The sequence below is a fragment of the Arvicanthis niloticus genome, chromosome 2 (assembly GCF_011762505.2).
Source record: "Arvicanthis niloticus isolate mArvNil1 chromosome 2, mArvNil1.pat.X, whole genome shotgun sequence".
Lineage (NCBI taxonomy): Eukaryota > Metazoa > Chordata > Mammalia > Rodentia > Muridae > Arvicanthis > Arvicanthis niloticus.
Genome location: NC_047659.1, coordinates 15,842,654 through 15,867,604, shown reverse-complemented (window position 1 = coordinate 15,867,604; position 24,951 = coordinate 15,842,654). Strand labels below are relative to the sequence as shown.

Sequence of the window (24,951 nt, the reverse complement as noted above, 5' to 3'; positions counted from 1 at the left end):
CTGAAACTCCTCCCAGTCCCAGGAGCCATGTGCTTGGCATGCAGGAAGGGCTGGGAACAGGCATGTACTCTCTACTATTGCCTGGGCAACAGTGGTCATCACTTCCTCCCTCCTTCCCCACAGAGGCTGGACCTGTGCAGAAGTGAGAGGGGCCTCAGCATGGCTGCAGCTTTAAAGCTTGCTCATCCATACACTAAGCTCTGGAGTCTGGGTCAGGACGACATGGCCATCCCCAGCAAGCCCTCCATGACCTCCCCTGAGAAGCCCTCAGCTCTGCTTGGTACTTCCCCAGCCCTGCCTCTCAGACCCCAGAGCCAGGAGGGCATCCTGAGCCCCAGCATCAAGGAGGAGACTCCCATCCCAACTGCAGGCAGCATCACCATTCCCAGGCCACAAGGCAGAAAGACCCCTGAGCTGGGTATTGTGCCTCCACCACCCGCTGCCCGGCCAGCCAAGCTCCAGGCTGCTGGTGGCCCACTTAGTGACTTCTCTTCAGAGCCGCTACAGATGGACCGGGAAAGACAAGCTGCTCTGAGCCCAGCCCTCTTGTCAGGGCTGCTCCCCAGAGCTGTCCCCCAAGGCCCCACAGAACTTCTGCAGACACCCAGCCCAGCCCCAGGAGCTGCAGGCACAGGCAGTGATGCCCTGCTTGCTCTCCTGGACCCACTTAACACAGCCTGGACAGGCCACACCATCCCATCACATCCTGCTACCCCCAGTGTAGCCACCCCATTCACCCCCCAGCTCAGCTTCCCCCCATCAGTGACACCCACTCCTTTTGCACAGACACCACTTAATCCGTTTGTCCCATCTGTACCAGTAGTACCACCCACCATGCCCCTGAGCTCTACACCAGCCAGGCCTTTTGGGACCCCTCCAGCATCCCTGGGGCCAGCATATGCACCTAGCATTCTATTGTCTGGTTCTAGCTTCTATGCCCCTCAGAGGTCTCAGCCCAACCTCTCTGCTCTCTCCATGCCCAACCTCTTTGGCCAGATCCCAGTAGGTGCCCACACTAGTCCCCTGCAGCCACTTGGGCCCCCAGCCGTTGCCCCCTCCAGGATCCGAACATTACCTCTGGCCCGCTCAAGTGCCAGGGCTGCTGAGGCCAAGCAGGGGTTGGCCCTGAGGCCTGGTGAATCCCCACTGCTGCCTCCCAGACCACCCCAGAGTCTACAGCCAACCCTGCAGCCCTCTGCTCCTGCACAGGCCAGAGACCCCTTTGAGGATTTGCTACGAAAAACCAAGCAAGATGTGAGCTCAGGCCCAGCCCCGGCCCCGGCCCCGGCCCCGGCCCCGGCCCCGGCCCCCGCCCCGGCCCCCACCTCCGTGGAGCAGCTCCGAAGGCAGTGGGAGACCTTCGAGTGAGCAGGCCTGTGTCGCTGTCCAGTGCTGCGCCTCCCCAGTGTCCTGTTTCTGACCAGGTTTCACTGGGGCGAAAGGACTCTCTCTGCCCCCTTTCCTCCACAGCCCATCTCTGAGGCCTGGCCCTGGGAATGGTACCATCCCAGAAGAGCTGCCTGCCACCACCCTCAGCACCCACCCACTGTGTGGGTTTTGCACTATATGTCAACTGGGCCAGCCGTATCTTACCACCTTCCTCCCATAGCCCAAGAGGAGTCAAGAAGCTCAAGGCTGCTCTCAAGCCCAGCTCTCCTCCTTTGCTGGGCCCTACCCCACAGGGCAGATGTCAGTAACACCCTGTGTAAGCACATCTTTGGGGGACACAGGTGTTTGGGGGGCCGAAACGAGGTCAACTCCTGAGCTGGCCTTTCTCCCTGGTGGTCATCTCCAAACCTCTCTAGCAATATACTCTTCCTGAGTCTTCACCTAAGCACCAAACTGGAGTTGTTCCTGAAGGCCGGGGTCTGGAGACCTCATGGTCAGCAACCCGCCCAGCCAGCCCTCCTAGGGGTTGGGAACACCAGCAACTCTATAAGAGATCCCCCAAATCTGAGTCTTGGGGGCTGCCCTCAGCTCTCTGCCACCCTCATACCTCTGGGCTTTCTTGTCAATCAAAGCTCAGGCTCAGCCTCCTGCCACTTGGAGCTTTATGGGCAGACTGGGCAACAGTGACCCAGATTCCAGCTCAAAGGACAAGCTTCCTGCCACAGACAATGGGGGAGGCACAGCTGTTTAACCCCCTGGGTCGGGATCAGGTGGGGCCCCAGGGCTCCCCAGGGTTCCCCGTGGAGTGAATACATGTGGCCTCTAAGCCTGGGGCAAGTGGGGGCCTGGAAGCCAGCCCTCCCCACTGTCTCCAGCTTCACGCCAGCGCAGAAATTCCTGAGCCCAAGTCACCAAAGTTATAATGAAATGTTTTGTTATTGTTTCTTTGATCTTGCTTTTCCTTTTTACCTTATTGATTTGATGAATCTTGAAAATTGATTCCTTTCAATAAACCAAGGTAAAACACAGACTAACCGTTTAAGAAAACATCCACCAGAGACATGCAGGAAATTGTGCACATTTGACCTGATTTCTCATTTCCTATGTGTAAATGGTCAGACAGCCTACCCCAGGGTTTCTGGGGAGGTGGGGTCATCGGAGGTCCCTGTCACTTTAGGGACCCTCTCTGTGTCTGAGAGGTTGTTTATGGGTCCCTGAGGCCTAGGCCAGAGATGCGCCCTCCCCAGGGCTCTGTCTTGGGGGTGCGTTCAGCTGCTGGGGAGCAGAGTCTTACCTGGGTCATGGGAAGCCTCCTGGCATTCTGGTGTTCCAGGACAGGCCTCTCAGTTCCACTTCTTCCATCCCAGCAGATTCTGGGCTCCACCCAAGATGAGGCAGTGCCCCAGCCCAGTGGGCCAATAGGGTGACAAGATGTCGGGCAGCCTGGGAATGCACACACCTGTGGTCCACTGGGGGCCGGTGCACATGTCTGTTGTCATCTGTCCATTTCACTGGGTAGAATTTGCAATCCCAACAGTGAACTCTATTTGTGGTCAATAAAACTGGGGAGGGGACTGTAGTCCTGAGTCCTTCAAGGAGCTTTGGGGGATGGGAAGCCTGAGCAGGCACTTAGCCATCTCCACCAGCCATCCTGCAGAAGCAGAGGCCACTGTACTCCCGCCTATGCACGCTTGAGGCCCTAAGCCACTTAACACTGTCCCTCCCAGCGAGGAAATTATGAATGGGCAGGACTACATGAAGAAACAAGTTCCACCCCTCCCCCATATCTAGGCAAGAACAGCATCTACCCCAAGTGAGTACTTGTGCAGGCCACATTGGTGACACTGTGGTGGAACTGGGATGTTTCGTTACGTTGGCATTCCACAGAAAACACTTTAGGAGCTGGCAACTGCAACAGTTCATCCAAGGACCTGTTTCCTCTCCCCCCTCCCAAGGGACATGGAGACAGCTGGGGGCAAAGTGGCTCCACCACTACAGGGTAAGAGCCAAGTGGGCCTCCTAGCTTAGCATCCAGGGTCTCATATCAAAGGTTCTACCGAGCCCCTGGTTCCCCCAAGTCTGTGCCTTCCAAGGCAGAGGCAGCCGAAACACCCAGCTTCCTTGTATGAAAGTCGCCTGGCATTTGCACATAGAAACTCCAGTAAGGAGGTAAACAAGGATGACAAAGGACACATCTCCAAGTCAAAGGGCTCTGGGAAGTTCATGGGAGGCTAGAGCTGCAGGCCAATGCCCTGGGGAAGGGGGTGTCAGAAGTCAAGTGCACTGAGTAGCCACAGGACGTAATCGACTTCTGCAACCCGTGAGCCAATGCAGAGGCTGTCTGATGTCCATCTGCTGGGTGCTGTAGTTTGGCACACAACTGAGGCCTTCCTTGGCAACGGAACTGCAGGCAAAGGGGCAGCCTGTGCCAGAGAACCACAAGATGGTGGGTTTACAGAGGCCAGGGACAGGAGAATGGCACCTCCATTCTTCTACCCCTTTGACCTCCTTGCCAGGGTCCCAAGAAGCCCCTTCAACTCTAAGCAGGCGAGACACTTTCCAACACCCAAAAGGGCAGCCAGTTCTTTCCATCAGACTGGAGGTTTTTTGCCTATTTGTCTCTCGGATCCTCAGAATAGCCGTATGAGGTAGGCAGACAGGTTGCTCCACTCCGGCAAATGCCCACAGCAGGCAGGACAGCCCGGGGCAGCTGCTCCTTGGTTCCTGCAGACCTGCCCAACAGACATGGCCATGACTCTGTCAGTCAGATCTGCCTAAAAGGGCTTTTGTTCTGGAAACCAAGGAAATTCTTCCATTTCCCAGCTTCTCCAGAATAAGGGCTGTCCTTGGAGGCTGAACAAGATGTCAAGACCAAAGTGTAGGTGCTTGAGTAAGCTCTGGCCTGTTCAATGCTAGAGAATGTGCAGCCTTGGGCTGCCCCTGTCTCAGAGGTATCCATGTGGGTTGTCCCCAGACATGAAGCCCTTACCACAGTCATAACACATTACAATCCGCAGACCAACACATCCCCAGTACATTCTCAGTCTCCCTCTCCTCTCTCCTCCTCTTCCTCAACAGACAGATGCGCACACACACACAAACACGAACACACCCTGTCATACCATGGCACCCACATGTGACCTGTATACAACCCAGCAGGTCAGAGAAGTGCAGACTCTCAAAGCCTCCCTGAGTTGTTCCCCATTTCCTGAGTCCATGATGGACAAGAGCAAGGACTGCCAACCATGGGGGCACATCCTGTGGATGTCCCAGCTCTGGAAACAGTCTCCTTGGGTCTCCAGGTAGAAGTCCTATGGTGACCCTTTAGGACCTTCAGGACATGGCACCAGCAGCCAGGCAAGCCTAGATAAGTCTCTCTTCTGGTGGCACCTTGAGGACACTGTCCATCTCCAGCCGGGCCCCAGCCACCTCCTGCTGACTTGGGCTGTAAGTGCCCTCAGACTGGCGACGCTTTCTGGCAGCCAGGATTCCTGAGAGAAGGCCCAGGAGGAGAAGGAGGAGGCAGGCACAGGCTGCGGGCACTGCTACCTCCAGCAGTGGGAATGGCAGAGGCAGAGGTAGGCTTTTCTGCAAGAGATGGAAGATAAGAAAACTCAGAGGAGTGTCCCAAAGTCAGTGAGAGACAGCTCCAGGGATGTCCAAGTAAAGAAGCTAGGAAGCCACCTGCCCCAGCCAATGCCAGGGGAGTGTTGCATAGCCCTGGCTAGGAGGATAGACAGTAGACATTCCAGGAGTGCCTGTGGGGGTGTCACAGAATCAACAGTCAGCTGAAAGAAAGCAGGAGCAGAAAGCAGAGCTGGAATGAACTGAGCTCACTGATGACAAGGACAGACAGAATTCACTATGGCCTGCCTGCTTGCAAGGGGTTGCTCTGACAGCCTGGTTTGGGGGTGAGGGCAGCATTTCTCCATTTCCAGTCGCAGAGTCCCACAGTCCCCCCAGTAATGATTCCAAGTCCCAGAATGAGAACCTCAGCAGTCCAGACACAGACACTGGGGTCCCCCACTCACCACTCTTTCCCCTACATCTTGAGGCTTTTCGGCCTACTCTGTCACTTGCTTACCCAATCCCAGCATTCAGCCCTGAAGAAGGGGGCCCCAAAGCTATAAAGTTCACACCTTCCCCCTCTCTAGTAGTTCAGCAGGAGCTGTAAAGCCATTTCCTCCCCCTGGTGTGTGTGTGTGGGGGGGGTTATAGTGGGAAAGTGAGGGGGCAAAGGCTATACAGTCCACATTGACAGGAACTCTTCCCAGAAGCAAAGGGGACTCCTTACGAGGAGCCTCCCCAAAGCTCTGTGCCCCCCACAGGCCCAGACCTCTGCCAGCTGAGCCTCCTCGGGGTGCCTTGGGGTGAGGGATACCTACAGTGCCCAAGCTCGATCTGTTTCAGAAACTGGGCTCTGGAACCTAAGAAGACTGACTACAGACTCCATGTCCCTATAGTCTCGGAAGCCAGTCCCAGAGTACACTTGGAAAATCCAAACCTGTCCCCACTGCTGCTACCCTAGATACCATTGGGAGGCGCCAGACTGTGCCTGATGGATTGGGGCGTAGGGATGGGAAGCTTTCCCTAAGGTGAAAATAACTCCGACATGGGGTACTTACTAGAAGGGGCGTAGCTATCCTCTTCCCACCCTCAGCAAAGCCTGTCCACTGTCAAGTCCACAAGGGCCATACCCTCCCTGCCCACTGTCCTCCTGCTAAGGTGTAAAGAGGCCTAGCTGCCCAGCCCTGGGTACTACTCACCACCACTTCACAGAACTGGCCAGAGAATCCTGCACTGCAAGTACATTCAAATATGCCACTGGCCACCCGGCAGGTGCCCCCATTCAAGCAAGGGCTGGCTTCACAGGGTTGGTCGAGACTCTGACATCTGGAAGAGATGGCGACTGAGAAAGCCAAGTCCTCCTCCCACCCACAGCTGCCTCCCATCTCCCTAGCTGTTCCCCACCTCCATCAACGTTTATCCAGCCACTCTTCCTGCTTGGATCAGGGTGGGTGGGGCAGGTAATGTTGAAGGATGCCAACTACACCTCCTAGGGGCCCAGAAGTTCCATTTTGGCCATGTCCGTTGAGGACCAAAGGGCTTTAAGAAACTGTGTGTGTCGCAGGGCAGTGGTGGCGCACGCCTTTAATCCCAGCACTTAGGAGGCAGAGGCAGGCGGATTTCTGAGTTCGAGGCCAGCCTGGTCTACAGAGTGAGTTTCAGGACAGCCAAGGCTATGCAGAGAAACCCTGTCTCGAAAAACCAAAAAAAAAAAAAAAAAAAAAAAAAATGTGTGTGCCGGCAATGATGGTGCACACCTTTACTCCCCGCACTTGGAAGGCAGAAGCAGGTTTGGGGCCAACCTGGTCTACAGATTAAGTTCCAGGGACAGCCAGGTACATAGTGAAACCCTGGCTCAAAAAAACAGACAAACAAAACCAAAAAACAAAGGAAGAAGGAAGGAAGGAGAGAGGGAGAGAGGGAGAGAGAGGGAGAGAGAGGGAGAGAGAGGGAGAGAGAGAGAGAGAGAGAGAGAGAGAGAGAGAGAGAGAGAGAGAGAGAGAGAGAGAGAGAAACTGGGTGACGACTACTGCCCAGCCAGTATCTGCCTAACAGATATTGGTCTTGGACGTCCCAGAAGAACCAAAGGACACTGGTGGATCATCTGGCACTGAAGTCGGCGAGGAACAAGACAAGGAGAGCCTCATTTCCCTTGCCCAGGCTGGGAATCCCAGGGGCGAGCTCCCAGTCAACATCCCAGGCCCTGGTCTCCAGACTCACCTGAGTCCAGCGAGGCCCTCCTGGCAACTGCAGTTGGTGCCTAAGGGGCCACCCTCACAAGAGGTGCCCTCCTTGCAGGTGGAGTTGAAGCTACATCCCTGAGGCAGGATAGGCAACCTGTAGAGAAACATTGGCAAGGCCCAATGAGGTGCTGGGAACTGGTCATACTGCTTCTATCTGGGGAAGGAATGCAGGCCCACCTTAAGGAACGCGGGGCTTGTCATTCTGCTGCTCCCCCCAACACCACAAGACCTGAGGCCTTTGCTAAGTGCTGACATTAAAGAGCAGAGCAAAACAGTTCCTAAACTGAGGAGAGAGGAAAGCTAGACCAGGGCAAGACAGCTCTGGACCCCGAAGGAAATGGGGGAGTTGCAAAGGCAGCTTGATGCAAAACTCCAGAACCATGCTCCCTGATTAGTTCTGCCCTCCATATTCTCCCCAAACCACAATGTTGTCCTGAAGTTCAAATTGTGTCGAGTATTATATCCTGTAGTTTATCTTTATGGGCACCAAACTGAACTAGCTACCGAGAATTTATTCCCTCCAAACTCCACCCATGGTAAGTCAGCAGTCAGCTCTACCCAGTGCTGTCCCCAGCTCAGGTCCCCTGGCCACCCGCACCTGCAGCGCGGGCCAGAGAAGCCCAGAGGGCAGCGACACTCGAAGCGGCCGTCCGGGCGCGCATGGCATTGGCCCCGGACACAGGGCGAAGAGCGACATGGGTCAGCGCGGACCTCGCAGCGGGGTCCTTCCCAGGCCGGGCCGCAGGAGCAAGCGAAGACATCGAAGAGGTCGCGGCAGGCGCCGCCGTGCAGGCAGGGCGAGGGCGTGCATACGGGCCCGCCGCGGCAGCCGAGGCTCACGGCCGGAGACCGTGGCCAGGCCACGAAGTGCTCGCGCGCCCCAGACGTCGCGCCGGACCGCGGTGGCGCCAAGGGTAACGGGAGGCCGCCGAGAGCCACGCGGCCCAGGCAGCCCGTGAAGTTCTCGGCCAGTAGCAGAGGCACAGCACCCGGACCCTGCAGGAAGCCCAGGTCGCCGCCCAAGCCGTGCAAAGCCACGGGCGTCGCCGCGCCGTCCAGCCACAGCAGCCAGCGCGAGGCAGCGGCCTCTGGGAACTCCCGAGCTAGGCGCACGCGATGCCAGGCGCCGTCGGCCACGCGCGGCCCGGGCGCGGGCAGCACGGAGCCCGCCACGTCCACAGCCAGCGAGCCGTTGCGCACCGCCAGCCAGATGTTGGAGTGGGCACCCGCGGCGGAGGCCGCGCTCAGCAGCTCAGCCTCGAGGTCGCGCGTGCGGAAAGCCAGGGTGAGCCCGCTGAGAGCGTGGGAAGAGGACACGTTGTGTCCTGTGAACACAGCGGGAGGGCCCTCGCGGAACGTAGCCTCGGCCACACCTACAGAGAGAGATAGAGCCCTTGGGAAATGACCGACCAGACTTCTACACCACCCCATCCCCAATCCTGCAGGTGACAGAGTCCATGATCCACAACTGTTGACCAGGGCAGGCACCCACCTGTCACCTGTCAACTGCAGCTCCCTCTTCCACCCCTTACGTATTCTCCTGCTGGAGGGAATCAGTTCTGAGGTAACCCTAAGGGGACCACAATACCTGCTACCCTGAAGGCCCTAGACACATTAATATTAATAATGGTAACTCCTCATAAATCTAACCTACTCCTCTCCTCCCTGAAGGAGGCTGGCTCTTCACTGCACACAGGTACGGGTCCGGTCACATCCCTCTCCTCCTTACCCTCTGTAAGGCTGGCACTGTAGCTCAGTTGGTAGACTTCCCAGCAGGTAGGAAGCTTTGGGTTCCATCCCTAACACCCAACAAACTGGTTCTAGGGGCCCATATCCCTAATCCCTTAACTGGGAAATTTGAGGCAGGAGGATCACAAGTTCAAATCAAGATCACTCTTTGCTACATGGTAACTTCAGGGCTAGCCTGAGCAACATGAGACCCCTTGGTCTCTCTGAGCTGCTTGGCAGGTTTCAAAACCCCTACCAACTTCTCAACCTGTGCTTCAGCTGTCCATAGATAGGACTTTAAAACCTCACACACGCCACACACCCCTTCCCATCTTTCTCTCCTGTGGCTTTCTTGAAGTTGCCTTGGAAACCCCAGCGTATACTCACCTCACCCCTCACCTGAGAGTCTGTTTCTAAGAACGCAGTGACCAGCCATATTGGGGCTGTTGGTCCACTGCCCAATATCCCATAAACCCTAAGAGATCTCTAACCATCTTCGGTACCCAGCACCCAGGACACAAACTCACACACAAAGCCATCTGGAACCTCCTCGCAGGTGGCAGGCGGCAGGCACGGCTGCCTGGGGCACCATCGCTGCTGGGCACAGGTGGGCCCTGTGAAGTTGTCGGAGCAGGAGCAGTAGAAATCATTCCAAGTGACGTGGCACGCTCCACCATTGAGACAGGGACTGGGCTATGAAAGAGGTGGGACACCTGTGAGCCCTCACGAAAGCAGCACCCCACCCCCAAGACCACCTCATCACAGAGTCGTGGAGAACCTGCCATCATCCCTACAGTACAGACGAGACAGTAGGCCCAGAAAGGTGAAGCCACTGAGGGCCCAGCCACTAAAGAGGCTGTCCAGTTTGTATTAGGCTTTTCCTGCCGATGAACCCCTATGCCTCTTCCCTCCAAGCAGCAGCTATAGAAAGGCTGAGTGAGGCCCATCCTCTGTCTAGGTCAGGATGCCATCTGAGACTGAGACAAAGGGGACCATGGGAAGGAAAGAACTGGACAGGGAGGAGATGGGGCACGCCCTGTCTGCCACTCTGTGACAGGAATGTGAGCAGCTCATGTGGCTGTCTTGAGCCTCAGCTTGCCCTATGTCATAGCACAGATCCTAGCTCAGGACTCTCTCCCAGGCACTCACATTGCATGTGTCCTCAGAGACACAGCCCTGGGTGAGGTTGGAGGACTGACCAGCTTCCAGTTCACTGGGCCAACTTGAGTTCTCCGTCGGGGAAGAGAAGAAGGGGAGGTGGATGCCGTTGAGCTGTAGGTCCTGGAGACAGCCTCGGAAGGGCCCACCCCAGCGCTGCGTGTCATCAGGGTAGAACCTCCCACCCACATACAGCCGCTGGCCCAGGTCCTGTAGCTGGTCAGGCCCAAAGTTGAGCATCACCAAATGGGGGAGTCCATCATCCCAACGCCCAGGGAGGATCACAGCAGGATGACCCAGCACCTCAGCCCGGATCTGGCCGTCACTCAGGGACACAGTTAGGCTAGCAACTGAATCGTTGGCAAACTGGAGCAGCAGGCCGGCAGGCTCACGGGTACGGAGGAAAAACGACACAGTGAGGTTTGGGCTTAGCAGCTGGTGGAGCAGGAAGGAGGCTGAGCTCATGGTGCCGCCCAAGCCAAAGGTGGCGGCAGGAACCTCTGCAGGGAGAAACAGTACCGGGGTGAGGCCAGGAGGCGTAGGGGCCCCGGCATTAATGCTACCTCCCGACCTGCCAACCCCTCACCATCAGTGCACGTGGACCCATGGTAGGGTCTCGGGCAGTCGCAGCGGAAATGAGTCCACAGGTCCACGCAGGCCCCTCCATGGGCACAAGGCAGAGGCTGGCAAGGTTCCCTACGCTCACAACCCAGGAGCACATTTCCGTTGAGCTCCTCAGGCAGCAGAAGGTGTCCTTCCACACTCACATCCTGGAAGCAGCCTGCAAAGGCCCTGCCACCCAGATGGATGGAGTAGGGCCCAGGAGGCCCAGAGGCCACCGAGACTGTAGGACCTGTAGCCACAGGACCAGAGGCCACACAGAGCTGGCCAGGGCAGCCCTCGTGCCAGAGCCGCAGCTCCAGGGTTCCCAGGTGGAGTGCTACCTCCACCTGATGCCAATGCCCATCATTTAAGGCTAGGTCTGGCAGTGTAAGGACAAGCATAGCAGTGCCATGACTCCAGAGTGTGGCTCGGAGCATGGCCCCCACCAGAACCAACTCCAAGCTGTCCCGAGTGTCCTTGAGAGTAGCTAGGGCTCCAGCAAGCAGCGTGGTACGAAATCTCAGTGCCAGACCCAGGGAGGCACCATCTGGCACCAATCCCCACACTGAACTCCCAGCCACAACCGAGAAGGTAGTATTCTGGCCACAGAAAGGCCCAGAGGTCCCAGGTGGGCAGCGGCAGAAATAACTGTGGAGGCCAGACTTGAAGGTGGGGATGCAGGTAGCAACCAGTGGGCAGGTGTGGCCCTGGCAGCCTGTGAGCTGCACAGAACAGTCATGTCCACCCCAGGCCTCGGGGCACTGGCAGATGTAGCCAGCTACAGTGTCGCTGCAGGTTCCACCATGCAGGCATGGTTCTGACTGGCATTCGTCCATATCTTCCTGACATGTCAGGCCTAAAGGGGAGAGATCAGCCAAGGGTCAGTACACCATGCCAGAACCACAGTCTCCAACCACAACTCACATGCCTCATGGTGATACTGACCTACACACCACACCAGGTCCCCTGGGGTCCCCTTCCCTAGCCATGTCTGATAAAAAGTCCCCATGCCCCATGGGTCTGACTTGGGGAGCACTCCCTGGCTCTACCTCGCCTTCTGCCCCATGCCTCTTGCTTTGCCAAATCTGGCAGCCCCTAGGTCAGCTGCGTTCAGAAGTTCCTCCCCACCCACCTCCAGAGTAACCGGAGGTCTCTTTCCAAGGTGTCGCCTGGCTATACACCTTTGCTGCACATGACCCAGCCGCTCACCTTGGTATTCGAGACTGTCACAGGCTAGCCCTACCAGGCTCTCAAGCCTCAACCTTGCCCCCTGGAAGCCTTGAGCTTGCTATTATTCTAATAATTTCCTGGAAAGTCATGCCTCAACTTCCTTTTACTATTTTCAAACTTCTCCTCATCCTGCATAGCCAGCCCACAGAGGGTTCAAGCTCTCCCTTATAGAGGGTTTGCAGATGAGCAGCTGGGTCAAATGCAGCAAAGGAGTACAGCCAGATGACACCTTGGAAAGAGTCCTCTGGTTTGTCTGGAGATTGGTGGGGAAGAATTTCTAAAGGTGGCTGATTTGACGGCTGCCAGATCAGCCCAAAGACCCAAACTCAGCATCACCCAGACAGGGCTCCCCAGAACCCTGGGTTGAAAATATGTTTACTCAGCTGTAGTTTCCCTCTGGAGCTGAATCTGTCCTTGGTATCCAGTGAAAGGGCTTGGCAGAGCCTTTATAGACATGGAACAGCCATGGGGATACACCTGGAACACACTGAGCACCCAGGGCTCACTCAGTCCCTCTACCCTGGGGTCTGCCCAAGGACACTGCCTGGGAAGGTGCCACCCCATCTTCCCTTTCATGATCAAAAGACTAAAGAGCAACCCCAGTTCACCCAGAGCCTCCACAACCCAACCAGAGGCCATCCTCACCCCACACCTCAGCTGTAGAGACCCAGGCCCGGAGGAGCCCGTGAGGCTAGGTCAGCCCATACACCTGCACTTTCCTCCTCACAATAACCAGGCACCCGCTGGACACTCTTCCTTTGAGAGGCCCCAGTCCTCCTACCTGTTAAGAGCCACAGGCTCCCCAGAAATGAGCCCAGCACCCACAGCCCCATCGTCACCTACAGATGCGCCAAGGCTTGGAAACAGGGCTCCCAGCCTGCCTGCGTTCTTCGGAGCCAACTCAGGAATGCCAGGCTGACCTTCCAGTCCAGAGCCTTCTGGTGTCTCAAGGGAGGCTGGGCTCTGTGCCCAGCCTCACAGCTAGGATCTCTCCTCCAGGACTCTGAACTCAGAGCTCCCCCTCCCTGTCACTCACTAACTAGAAGGATCTAGGTTCCCCCAGACGCTGTGTAAGACACCCCTCTCCAGGCTTCACTGCCATGTCCATGAGATGGGGATAGTATACCCTTCCCTGTGAGACTATGGAGGAGTGGGCCACAGGGGAGGATGTGGGAGGGAGGGACTCAAGCAGTAGGAGCAGCGGATAGGGCGTGGGCCACCCAACATGGGGGAGCATTGAGCCCCAATATGTTTGAGTGGCCAAAATAGGAGAGAGGGGATGTACCCCAAGCAAAGGGACTTGTCTCCAGAAACCTGCAGGGAACAGAGCTAGGCAGGAATGCTGGCATGTGGGGGAGGGCTACCCACATTCCAGTGGGGGCAGGGACACTGAGACGGGAGTCTGTGCAGTTCCCCGGGTGGTTTTTACAGGGAGAACTTTCACACTCCAACCACTGACACAGGCACAGCTCCCCAGAGCCAAAGCAGTCCTTCTGAAGGCACGCACCTGCACACAGTGCTGCCTCCTGCTGTCTTGGACAGAAGCTCTGTCCCTCTTTGATTTGATAGCAGACTTCAGGGCCCAAGCCACCAGACATCCATATATGACCCCAGTCCAGGCCCCTTTCTTGGGGTCAGTCCCTTGTCCCCCCAGCTGGCTCTGGCTTCACAGACACTCAGTGCTTACAGGGCTGAAGTCACCAACCAACATTTCCCCAGGGTAGAGGATCACCTAGAAGCCTTGGTACCACCCACTCCACGCTTGCCTCCTGACTGTACTCAAACTGACCAGTTTCTTCCCCTCAGTTGAGATTTTAGCTCAGCACACCCCGCCCCCTTCAGCTGTCAACTGTGTCACCACAGCCACCTCTTGCCTCATTTCCTGTATGCATCAGTCCACATTCAGCCAAAAGGGATCATATCACCTCCATGCCAGAGCCACCCCAGTTGAGCACCTGTGTATCCATCCTGGCAGTAGCACTGGAAACCATTGGGCAGATCCTGGCAGCTACCTCCGTTGAGGCATGGCTCTGAGGCACACTCATCTACATCCACGCTGCAGTCATTCCCTGTTTTAAAAAGGGGGGGGGGGGGGAGGGGGCCTCAGGTGTGACTGCTGCCTGCACCCTCAGAGCCAGACCAGAACCAAAAGGGTCCATTTTACAACTAGGGAGATTGAGACCCATTGAGAAAGAGAGAGGAGAGTATGAATTCAGGCAGGGTATTGGGCAGGCTGGATCCCTCCTTGGAGTTCTAGACCCTGTCTGAGTGCTTCTTCAGTAGGTAACTCACCAGCAAAGCCCGGAGGACAGCTGCAAAGGAAGCCAGCAGCGTGGCTGAAGCTGAATGCTCCCGGGAAGGTGGCCTGATCACCCCCATACAAAGTCGGGTCAGAGCGCTGCAAGCACCGGCCCCCGTTTTGACAGGGATCCGATGCACACTCATCCTCATCCACTTCGCACCGCTCTCCACTGAAGCCTGGGGCACACAAAAAGACATCAGGAAACACATGTGTCTAGGCAGTTCCCCTCCATGACCCAAGCCAACCCAGGGCCAGACAGGATGCGGATACTGACAGAGGGACAATAGGGACTAGTAATAGCCAGCTACCAATTCATATATACTATATACTAACATTCAGACACCCTTCTTGTGTGCCAGGTACATCGCCGCTCCTCACAGCAACCCAAGGGACAGGTGCTGTTAGCAACCCTGTTTGCAGATCAGGAAACTGTGACTCATGCAAGTTGGTTGCACGTGCAGGGATCTCAGAGAGCCCAGACTGCACTCACACATGCACAGGGCTTCACACTCGCCCCAACGCATCAATCAATCTCTCTCTCTCTCTCTCTCTCTCTCTCTCTCTCTCTCTCTCTCTCTCTCTCTCTCTCTCTCTCTCTCTCTCTCTCTCTCTCTCTCTCTCTCTCTCTCTCTCTCTCACACACACACACACAGTGGGGGTGGAGGGGCGCCACACACCTGGCCAGCAGAGGCAGCGGAAGCTCCGGAAGCCGTCGAGGCAGGACGCGTTGTGCGCGCAGGGCGCAGAGGCGCACTCCAGCACCTCCTGCTCACAGCGCGCGCCTTCGTAACCCGTGTCCGCGCAGTCGCACCGGAAACTGGCGTGGGCGGGCGGGAGCTGAGCGCGTGCCCGTCCCGCAGCCCACCTCCCCGCAGCCAGGGCATCCCGCCAAGGGCTCACCCGTTGACCAGGTCGTGACACACGCCACCGTGCGCGCACGGCTGGCTCTGGCACTCGTCCACGTCCAGCTGGCAACTGGCGCCGGCGTATCCCGGCGCGCACACGCAGCGGTAGGAGCCCACACCGTCCAGGCACGAGCCTCCGTGCAGGCAGGGCGCTGACGAGCACTCGTCCACCTCGGCCTCACACGTCACGCCTGGACAGGGACAAGAGACACGGAGACCACATCTAGAGGGGCAAAGGGGCCCAACCAGCAGCCTCAATCCAGTTACCCATATGCCTCACTCTTTCAGAGGAAGTGCTGCCCATAGACCCAGGCAGGTGGGTAGAAGCAAGAAGACCCTCCTTGCCCTGACAGCCTCACCGCGGGGTAGGCTGGAAAGGGCTACTGTTTATTAATGTTGACCTCAATAAGAGAGATAGCTGGATCCTGTGAGGACAGGAGCCAGGGTCTGTTCTAGGGAGCTGGGAACGGGCGGAGCAGAGGCTTCTTCTGGAACAGCTTTTTGAAAACTGAGTAAAGCCAATGATGACAGTTGCTGGCACCCCTCTTGAGGCAGAGGCATAATGCCCGGGGAAGGATGGAGAAAAGATAGAAGCTGAGGAGAGTGTCGGAGAAAGGCAGGAGGGCATCAGGTACTAGAGCCCAATCAGACTCCTGTTCATCAAGAGAGTCAGGCTTCGGGCCTGGAGAGAGCTCAGCCACAAAGAGAGCTTCCTGCTCTTCCAGAGGACCAGAGTTCCGTTCCCAGCACCCACTTTAAGCAGCTCACACCTGACCTAAGAGCAAACCTGCTCTGTTTAGCTTTCATGAAGATGTTCGGATAGCGTTCCTAGCATCCCCTCACCCAGCTCCCTCTTCTACTACCTGCATACACATGACATAATTAAATCTTTTTTTTTTAAATAAGTTGTTGGTAGGCAAAATAATAGTCAATCTTTGTGGTCAGTCACCTTGACCAGATTTGGAATCTTCTAAGGGACAAACCTCTGGCTGTGTCTGTAAGAGAGGTTACAGGGGGGTTCAACTGAAGAGAGAAGATCCACCCTGAATCTGGGGAACACCCTCTCCAGGACTGGGATCCTGGATTGAATAAAAACAGAGGGGAAAAAACAAACAAGAGGAAGCAATCAGAGCACCAGCATCAGAGGATACAGTGTGACCTGGTGGCTCATGCTCCTTCTGCTGTGCGGTCTGTGCCATGATGGACAGCAACCCCACAAGTATCGCCTTCCTTGCTTTACTTGCTTCTTGTTAGGATTTTACCACAGCATTGAAAAGGGAAACCAACACAGCATCTCAGCAGTGTGTGGTTTGGAAGACTCATTGGTAGATTCGAGAAGGATGTGAGGAAGGGACCCCACAGAAGAGGGATACTCTGGGCAGGACACGCTGGAGTAGGGTCACCAATTCCTATGCTATCTTGACTTTAAAACTGGAAGTCTCTGGTTCTACCTAGGATATCCCATGCCTCTGGGGAAACCCTGAGTACATGTTGGCCCTCCCCCGGATAGGGGTGGAGACGAGGGAGATGGAGAATCTCCAGGTGTGAGGATTTATAAGACAGGTTCTGTCACTGTAGATGTCCACCGCCTTTCCCCTGCCACCTAAGTAGGTTTTGTCATGGGGGCTCAGGAGCCAACTAACTCCAGCTGGAGTCCTCCCTACTTCTCAGTCCAGGCAGCTTCAGGACTCCTCCTTCCCATGACCCTCCAGCCCCACTCCTATCCTCTGTGCCAGGGTGAGCCAGGCCCAGGCCGCCTGGAATCCCAACTCCCCCACCCTGCTATGAGTGGGAGGGAAATGAGTCACGCAAAGCTGCCTGCTCACATCACATTGGCCGGAATCCTGTACAGACAGTGCTCACATGCCTGCCGACAGACACACAGATGATCTCCACGGAAGCATACACAGATTATGACACAAGAAGGTGCTCGGAGCACCCTTAGAGGGGGTGCACATGCAGAGAGCTAGGATGTACAGTCTCACCTGCGCAAATATTCAGACCCTGAGAGATGCAGGGATGTGTCTTAACCAACTCTTACCACGGTGCCATCTCATCCCCCCATGTCCTTCCTGCGACTTGGCTCCCAGTCTGGACCATTTGCTCAGAGGGGACTTCAAACTGCCTCACAGTTTGAGCACGATGCCTAAATCCAGGGTTAATGGAGACCCCAGTGTCTATGCTGCAAACTCCAGACTGCACTAAATTAAACATCCTTTGAGGACCTGTCCCCAGCTGTCCCCTCCCTCCTGACATTAGGCAGCCCTAGAAGGCAGATGCAGGAGTAGGAAGGGGCTGGGGTGAGGTGTTCCCGGGAAGAGAGACGCGTGTGTCCATGCCAGTCATGGATCTGAGCACATTATTTCTAGGGAACAAGGACAGCCGGGGACAGGGCAGGTTCTGTCATCCCCATCACAAACAGGGAGGGATTTCAGTGGATCACTGTGCCAGAATTCGGGATGCCTAGAGGACTGGGGTCTGAGTTACATCTGAGTCATATTATCAGGTGAACCACACAGGGTCTACGTGGCAGCTTGACACAGGCCTAGACTGAAGAAATGCTAACAAATAGCCATCTGGACATCCTTGGGAAAGCCAAGCCAGGCGGGTGCGCCCTGCAAGGGACGCTTGAGGATTGTACCCCATCTCCCATGGGGACCACACTCAGTTCTGTAGCAGGGACAAAAAGCAGTGTTTGTCAAGTAACTGATATCTGCCAGGCCCCGTGTTAACACTCAAACGTACAAGCACTGATCCCACCTGCCAGGTTAACCCAAGAAACATCAGTTGTGCAGCCAACCCAAGAGTGGTTAACAAAGCTGCCAGCCAGCCTGAGGCATCTCCGGACTTGAGCCAAAGCTTAAGTGCGATGTTCACACTATGAGTAGCTGATGGGCTCCATGCCCATCCATGGTCCAGCCCTCCAAGGTAACCGATACTATTACCTGCATAGCCCAGGGGGCAGTGACACTCATAATGATCTGCCAGATTTCGGCAGGTACCCCCATGGTGACAAGGCCGGGATGCACACTCATCAATGTCCAGTTCACAGTGGGGTCCCTGGAATCCAGGCACACAGTAGCAACGGAAGCTGTTAGGATCTGGGCCTTGGGGCACACACAGTGCACCATGGTGGCATGGTTGAGTAGCACAGCCTCCAAGCTCTGAGGGCTCACAGGTGTAGCCACCGCTTCCTGTAGCCTGGCACTTGGTCCCTGGAGCACATGGATCTGAGGCACAGACACTTGGGATCTCTGAAGGAACCAGCCCTGTAAAAAAGAAAACAATTTGGCAATATGGGCTGGGTCTGCATGATACACTCTTCCCCTACCGTTAGCCACAAGGCTAACAGTAACACAGGTGTGTCCATGTTCAGGGACCAGTGTGCACACCAGGGGTGTCTACAAGCTGATCACAATGGAGATATCTACTCCTGGAACTGAGGTGGTTTTATTTCCGTATTTTGTGCTTATTTTTGAGAAGGACTATCTTGTAAGCCAAGCTGATCTGGAACTTGCTATATATCCAAGGATGACCTTAAACTTCTGATCCTCCTGCCTCACCTCCCAAGTGCCAGAATTATAGGCATACACTACAAATCCAGGTTTATGGAGTGCTGGGGAAATCATACCCAGGACTTCCTTGGAGAAAGGCAACCATTCTCTGGACTGAGCTACAGCCTGAGGCCCTGAGGAAGGTTTTAGTTGTATCTACAGAGCAGAGATAGTGGACGGGATGAGCAGCTTCCCTGTGACAGTATTGTGACACAGTTGGAGCTCTCTGGAACCCCCCTGCAGCACCTTTAGGAGGCTTGGACTGTCCTGCATTCTCAGACAAGCAATAGAGGCTCAAGAAGTAAAGACTTGTTGACATCACATAAGTTAACAAGGAATAGATGGCAATGCCAGGTTGTTCCCGCTGCACCAGGGAAAAGCTCGCCAGGCCTTTCCATTCTGTAGGCCTGTGTCCCTCAGAAGCCTGAAGTGGGGTGGAGGAGTCAAAGGAGGGGATAGCTTCTACCTCCTCCAACCCCCCCCCCCCCCCGCTGGGGGTCTGGTAACTCCATCCCTCACTGAAACCTGAGACTCTGATCTCAGCCCCAGGAAAAGAATGGGTGACTTCAAAGGCAGGACCTGGCTCAGCCTCTCTCGCTCTCCCACTCCTAACCCTTCTTGCCAGCTTGCCTGGGGACTTCCAGGGGGTCCCTTAGCACTCACACCATCCCCCACCCCCACAAGCAAATACCTGAAACAAAGCAGGTATAGTGACTTGTACATCCTCACTCTGGACCTCCTCACTCGAAACCTGACCAGGGTCTACACACTTGAAGCACCGGGGTTGACTTAGAAGACAAAGTCAGTGAGTCTCGTTTCCTCCCTTCATCCCAGCTTGAAAGCCTTGTCACTATTAGGCCTGACTCCAAACCCAGCTCAGAGACCCATGAGCTATGAGACCTTGGGGAGAGGCTTCTACTGAACACCCTCCTCCTCTTGGGTAAAAGAAGGAGTCAAAGCCTTAGGTACAGACACAGATGTGAGGGAGGGAAACCCTTCTACCCGGCACCTGGAGCTCCAGGACCTACCCTCCCCCAAGGTTGTCATAGGGACACTAACCAGACCTGAACAGCGAGACCATCAGGCCCCGCACCTTCCCTTCCCCCAGACCGTGAAGACCCTCTCCCCTCCAGATAAGGCTGGCAGCCTCTCAGGCGTCATCCACATTCCATGGGGGCAGGGCGTCTGCTGGCCAGATCCCCAAGCTCCTCAGATGGAGGACAGCAAACCATGGGGATAGTGGACCCAGGGAGACATGGCTGTGCAGTGCCATCTCAAGTGTCCAAGGTTCTTCCTTCCACACTGGAGCCTAGCATCCACCAGAGACAAGTAAGGGGTAAAGTTCTGGAGTCTGAGATACTTTCTGACTAAGAGGCCCCTCAGGTCACAGTTGTCCCAACCCTCTGCCAAGCCTGAGCATATGGGTTGGGGAAAGGGGGCCTGCCTGGGCCACTGTCCGAGCTTATGGGCGGTGGTGGGGCCTTCTGCTTCTTTGACTGGACAGACTGGGAAGCCTGGGTGTCCCAGGATAGATGCCCTGTGAGGGTAAGAAGACAATTTGATGAGAGATGGGAAGATGGGTGGGACCTGCGCAGGAAGTGCACGGAGCACCTTCAGGAAAAAAGCATGTCTGATATTTGAAGCATCAGACAGATTCAGTGTTGTGAGGAGCCCCAAAATGATGTGTACGATGCCTTGACACCCAGGGAGCCCCCTCGAGAGGCAGTGGCCATGATGGTCAGAGGCCCTAGGCCCAGAAGGCCCTAAGAGAAGACTGGTTATAACTCCTCTTATAAAGTGCCTGACTAGTGGCCCCATGCCAACACATTGTAATCCGGTCAAATTACAGATTCTTATCTCTGTGGCCCAAGGAATCCCTCACCACAACCTGGAGCTTGGCCCCTAGGTCTGAGCCCACTATATTAGTGGTCACATCATCAGAGGAAGGAGGCTTGGCTCCCCTATGGGTCCTCCCGAGCCCAGCAGAAGGCTGTTACTATGAGAAATCCCTGCGAGGCAGAGCCCAGCCCACAGTTTGAAAGGCTCTCTCTAGAGGAGCTAAGCTGGAGGGTATAAACAGGCACAGAGCCTGCGCAGGTCCGTCATTCACTGCCTAGATACCTGACATGTTAGCAGTTTTATCTGCCGTTTTACAACTCAGAGACGCTTCACTTCCAGTCCTACAGCACTCTAGGGTGACCCGACGGGCTCACAGTGAGCCCTGGAGACCAACTGGGCAGGGGAGGGGAGGAGTTCTCCCTAGGGACTGGCTGGAGGGGCGGGGCCTTGTCGCCAGGGCAACAAGGGGCCACTGCTTATCTTTACAAATCCCTCCTGACCTCTCAGACTGCCTGGGCTGACCTGGCAGAGGAGAGATTAACAGACACAGACACAGGATGCTGGCCCTTTCCTCCGACCTGCGCCCTGCCCCACCCTGAGGAGAGCAGGCGGGGAAACAAACGTATGCAGTCATTGCCTGCAGTAACCTTCAGTTCGTGAGCCAGGTATCTTTTGCCATCTTGATAAACTTGGTTCACACTAGAAAAGGGAGACTTTAAAAAAATAAATAAATAAAATTAAAAAAAAAAAAAACTGCTTCCCATCATAAAGAGACTGAAAACTTGCATCTGCAGAAGCATGTGAAATTGTGTGCCAAACATTTGTCAACCTAGTAATGTCCCCAGCCCTTCCTCCCCTCACTAGAAAAGTCTTAGAGTCTGGGGAATGGTGTATGGCTTCTTGGTACAGTACTTGCCTAGCTTATGAGAAAGCCCTGGGTTGCATCCTCAGCACTAGGGAAGCATAAGGTATAAACTATCCTGGGAGAGAAGCACTCTGTCTACCCTGAGCCTAGCAGCTGGCATGCCACTGTACCAGTCCCCACACCAGTCCCGGCTTAGGAGCTGCTACTCTGCCTGAGCTAGTTTACTGAGTTTACGCACTTTCTCTGTGCCTCTGGGCTGCTATTGCTGCAATGAAGCACAACAAGGAAAAGCAAACTGGAGAGGAAAGGGTATGTTTGGCTCATATTTCCACATGACTGTTCATCACTGGACAGAAATTCAAACAGGGCAGGAATCTGATGCAGAAGCCATGGAGGGGTGCTGCTTGCTGGCTTGCTTCCCATGGCTGGCTCAGCCAGCTTTCTTGTAGAACTCAGAACCACCAGCCCAGGGGTGACACCACCCACAATGGGCTGGGCCCTTCCCCCACCAATCACTAATTAAGAGAGTGCTCTACAGGTTACTACAGCCCAATCTTACAGAAACATTTTTTCAGCGTCTCAGAGGCTCCCTCCCCTCTGATGACTCTAGCTTGTGTCAAGTTGACATAAAACTAGCCAGCACAGGGCCCCAGGGGGTACAGTGCAGTAAAGGGTCACTGACACTCAACACCCCTTCAGACTCATCTGGAAAAGGGAAAGATACCCCAGAAGCAGAGAAGCCTAGGCATACTTTCAGAGCTGCTCATCCTTGAGGCCAAAAGGCGTAATTTAATAACAGTAATGTTGAGCATAGGTGCTCCGATGCAGTGCCCAGCATGGTACATACTGGGATTGCTAATCCCTGGTCTCAGATCTCTGAGTGAGGGAAAGACATGCAGGGAGAGTTCAAACCTGCCACTTGTACTGTGACAGTTCCCCTAGTGACTATTAATGTGCTTCTGTCTAAAATTTTCTTGAGGACTAATGAGATGTCTCTTCAGGTATTGGCTTGCTGTGGAGAGCTGAGGACCCGAGTCTGACCCTCAGAACCCATGTAAAGGTGGAAGGAGAGAATTAGTTCCACAGTCCCTCTGACCTCCACACTTGGGTCTGTGTGTGTGCACATGATCATGCACACTCACACACACCAGTAATAATAATAAATAATAATAATACACAATACAATTTCCTTGATGTTGAGGGGTCCTGCTCGACCCCCACATTCCAGATTCACAGCATTAGTGCATCCAGTCTGGAAACAATCCTTGGAATGAATGATGGCCCCACTTAACAGGGGTACAAAGAAGAACTGTAACCAACCACCGCCTGCTGGGATCCTGGCCCTGCCGCAGCACACTGCTCTTGTGACCCTAAACAAGTTGGGACCTTCTCTGGACTTTGCTTACCTGTTCTGTAAACAGAGAGGTAGGAAGCCAGCTTCCCTGGCTGCTGGGAGGGTTAAAATCTCTCCACACAGTGGCTGGTGTGATCACACATAAGCAAACCTTTCCTAAAGCCCAGTAGCCCGCAGACCTCACATTATCTGGAAGTATACAGCATCCCCGTTTCTCTCCTACAGTCCCACCCCTTAAGTTGGAGGAGGGGCCAAGTTTGGGGAAGACTGGCTGCCCCTTTTGTGCACTGTGCTCCCTGGGTGTTCAGGGAAGGGGTGGGGGTGGGAACAACTCAACGTGTTCCATTGTAGTCCAAGATGCCTCTTTCTCTCCATAGCAACCAGCAATCCTCTGCCGTGGAGTGGCTGGGATGGAGGGGCCCAGCTCAGAGCCTGGCAGGGATGGCATCAGGTCTGGTCCAGAACTTTCATCTCCTCTGGGATGGAAATTAGCTTTCAAGTCACAAAGTCCCTGGCACCTCCATTCGCTCAGTCAGCTTTGGGTACTGGTGTTTGTAGAGAAGGCACAGGGAGAGGGCCCTCCGAGAGCCTGTTGGAGTCCGGGGAAATAAACACCTCTTTTTGCCCACCTCACAGTCCATATGCATGTACAATCCTGAGTGTAAATGCATAAAAGTCAGTGCAGGTCTGCTGGTGTGTACACGACTGGTGTATGCAGGCAAGTGCTGTGTATATGGTGACACACAGTAGGTTCATTAGCAAATTTACCAGTGAGTTCACAGGGGAGACCTGGCATGTGCCTGTGAACACCTGTTCTGTGGGAGTGTGTCTCCTAGTCCCTGCCACATATCTGTATAGCTGTCATGGGCATCTGTGTACTGCGTGTGGGACAGATCCAGAGTGTACAGCCCAGAACCTCATGCCTTAAGGTACAGCCCAGAGGTGCCTGGTTTCTCCATCCTCATCTGCCTCAGTACCAGCTTCTAGGTCCCTTTCCTCCCGGACCTTCATTCGATCTCCTCCCTAAAACACGAGTCCTCACTGTACCCAGGGTCCGAATCCTCTGTCTTTCCCCAGGGGAAGAGGCAATAAAGGCTTTGTAGGCAGGCAAGGGGAATGCCACTGGTGGGGTTTACAGATTGCAGAGGATGCCAGGCCCTCCCTCCTACCCTTGTAACTATAGCGACCAAGCCAAAGCGTCCTCCAGACCCCCCAGTAGGAATTCCAGGCTCAGTGCTGAATGCACTTGGACAAAGCCAATGCACTGGCCTCCTGGGCTGGCTTCAGGGAGCCCTTCCAGCATGGTTGAGGAATGCCAGAGACCTGCTGCAGGGGACACACACATATGATCCCAAATCCCTAGCCATCCCGGAGACCCAGAACAGCTCTACTGGTCGTCCCTCAAGTGCCGGCAGAGGACCCATAGAAGGGAGACATGTGGACAAGCTTTCCCCCAACTCTGGTTCTCTTCCCCTCCCCTATCGTAACCTAGCCCCACCCCCCACCCACACCTCCTGTTGCCAGGAAAGGCCAGTTGAACATGCCGGACAACTTACAGCCAGTTCAATGCGGACACAACTCTCAACAATCAATACCCTCAGACAGAACTTCCACACTCCGGGCAACTTTACATGTAACCTGCACCCCGGATCAACACATGACTCCAGCAGACCCTATGGTGACTGCCTGCGTTTGCTAAAACTTCTCCAATTCACGCACTTCCATCTAGCCCCGCGCGCTTTCCCTAAGTAGCACCTCACACCAAGACTCCCAGCTTTTCCCTAAACACACTACACCACACCACGCCAGCTCTCCCAGATCGGCTCTACAGACCACACCAGCCCTCACCCTCCTGGCCCCACCACATAGACTCCTCAGTTTGAAGCGACCAGAACACTCCGAGCTCTCCAAGTGAGTTCCCAAAACACCCCCACTGTCCCCACACGTAGGGCCCAGGGCCCCGGGGATACTCTTCCCTCTAGCACTACCATTCTCTCAGGCCAGCCCACCCACACTCAGGCCCAGCCACACTCACCAGCCTGCACCCAGGGCGGCAGCAGCAGCAGCAGTAGCAGCAACAGGAGGTAGACATCTCGTCTAGGGTCCCAGATCACAGGCCCCACCAGCGCCATGGCAGCCGGCTCTGCCTGCCTGTGGGAACCTTCTGCTCGGCGGGCTCCGCGCCCCTTCGTCCCTCCAACCAGCACTGACGAG

At 55.4% G+C, this 24,951-nt stretch overlaps 2 protein-coding genes across 9 annotated transcripts in view; one reads left to right on the top strand and one right to left on the bottom strand.

Annotated features, from left to right (window-relative positions):
• Dennd1a (DENN domain containing 1A) overlaps positions 1-2,417 on the top strand; it is a 463,938-nt gene extending 461,521 nt beyond the window's left edge. For all 7 annotated transcript variants that reach the window (XM_076928664.1, XM_076928662.1, XM_034495130.2 and 4 more), the window contains one exon: positions 124-2,417. In XM_076928664.1, the coding sequence (XP_076784779.1) occupies positions 124-1,368 (1,245 nt within the window). In that variant the 3' untranslated portion in view covers positions 1,369-2,417. The remainder of the gene's footprint in view (positions 1-123) is intronic.
• Positions 2,404-24,951, bottom strand: Crb2 (crumbs cell polarity complex component 2). Of its 2 annotated transcripts, XM_034495127.2 has the most exons (13): positions 24,773-24,951; positions 18,071-18,394; positions 15,121-15,316; positions 14,898-15,037; positions 14,211-14,396; positions 13,874-13,987; positions 10,672-11,544; positions 10,077-10,585; positions 9,455-9,620; positions 7,798-8,572; positions 7,177-7,293; positions 6,156-6,282; positions 2,404-4,977 (listed from the first exon to the last, which is right to left on the bottom strand). In XM_034495127.2, the coding sequence occupies exons 1-13, from the start codon at positions 24,867-24,869 to the stop codon at positions 4,753-4,755; spliced, it is 3,849 nt and encodes a 1,282-aa protein (XP_034351018.1). In that variant the 5' UTR covers positions 24,870-24,951; the 3' UTR covers positions 2,404-4,752. The 2 variants fall into 2 exon arrangements, with proteins under 2 accessions (XP_034351018.1, XP_076784775.1); XM_076928660.1 differs by lacking the exon at positions 13,874-13,987.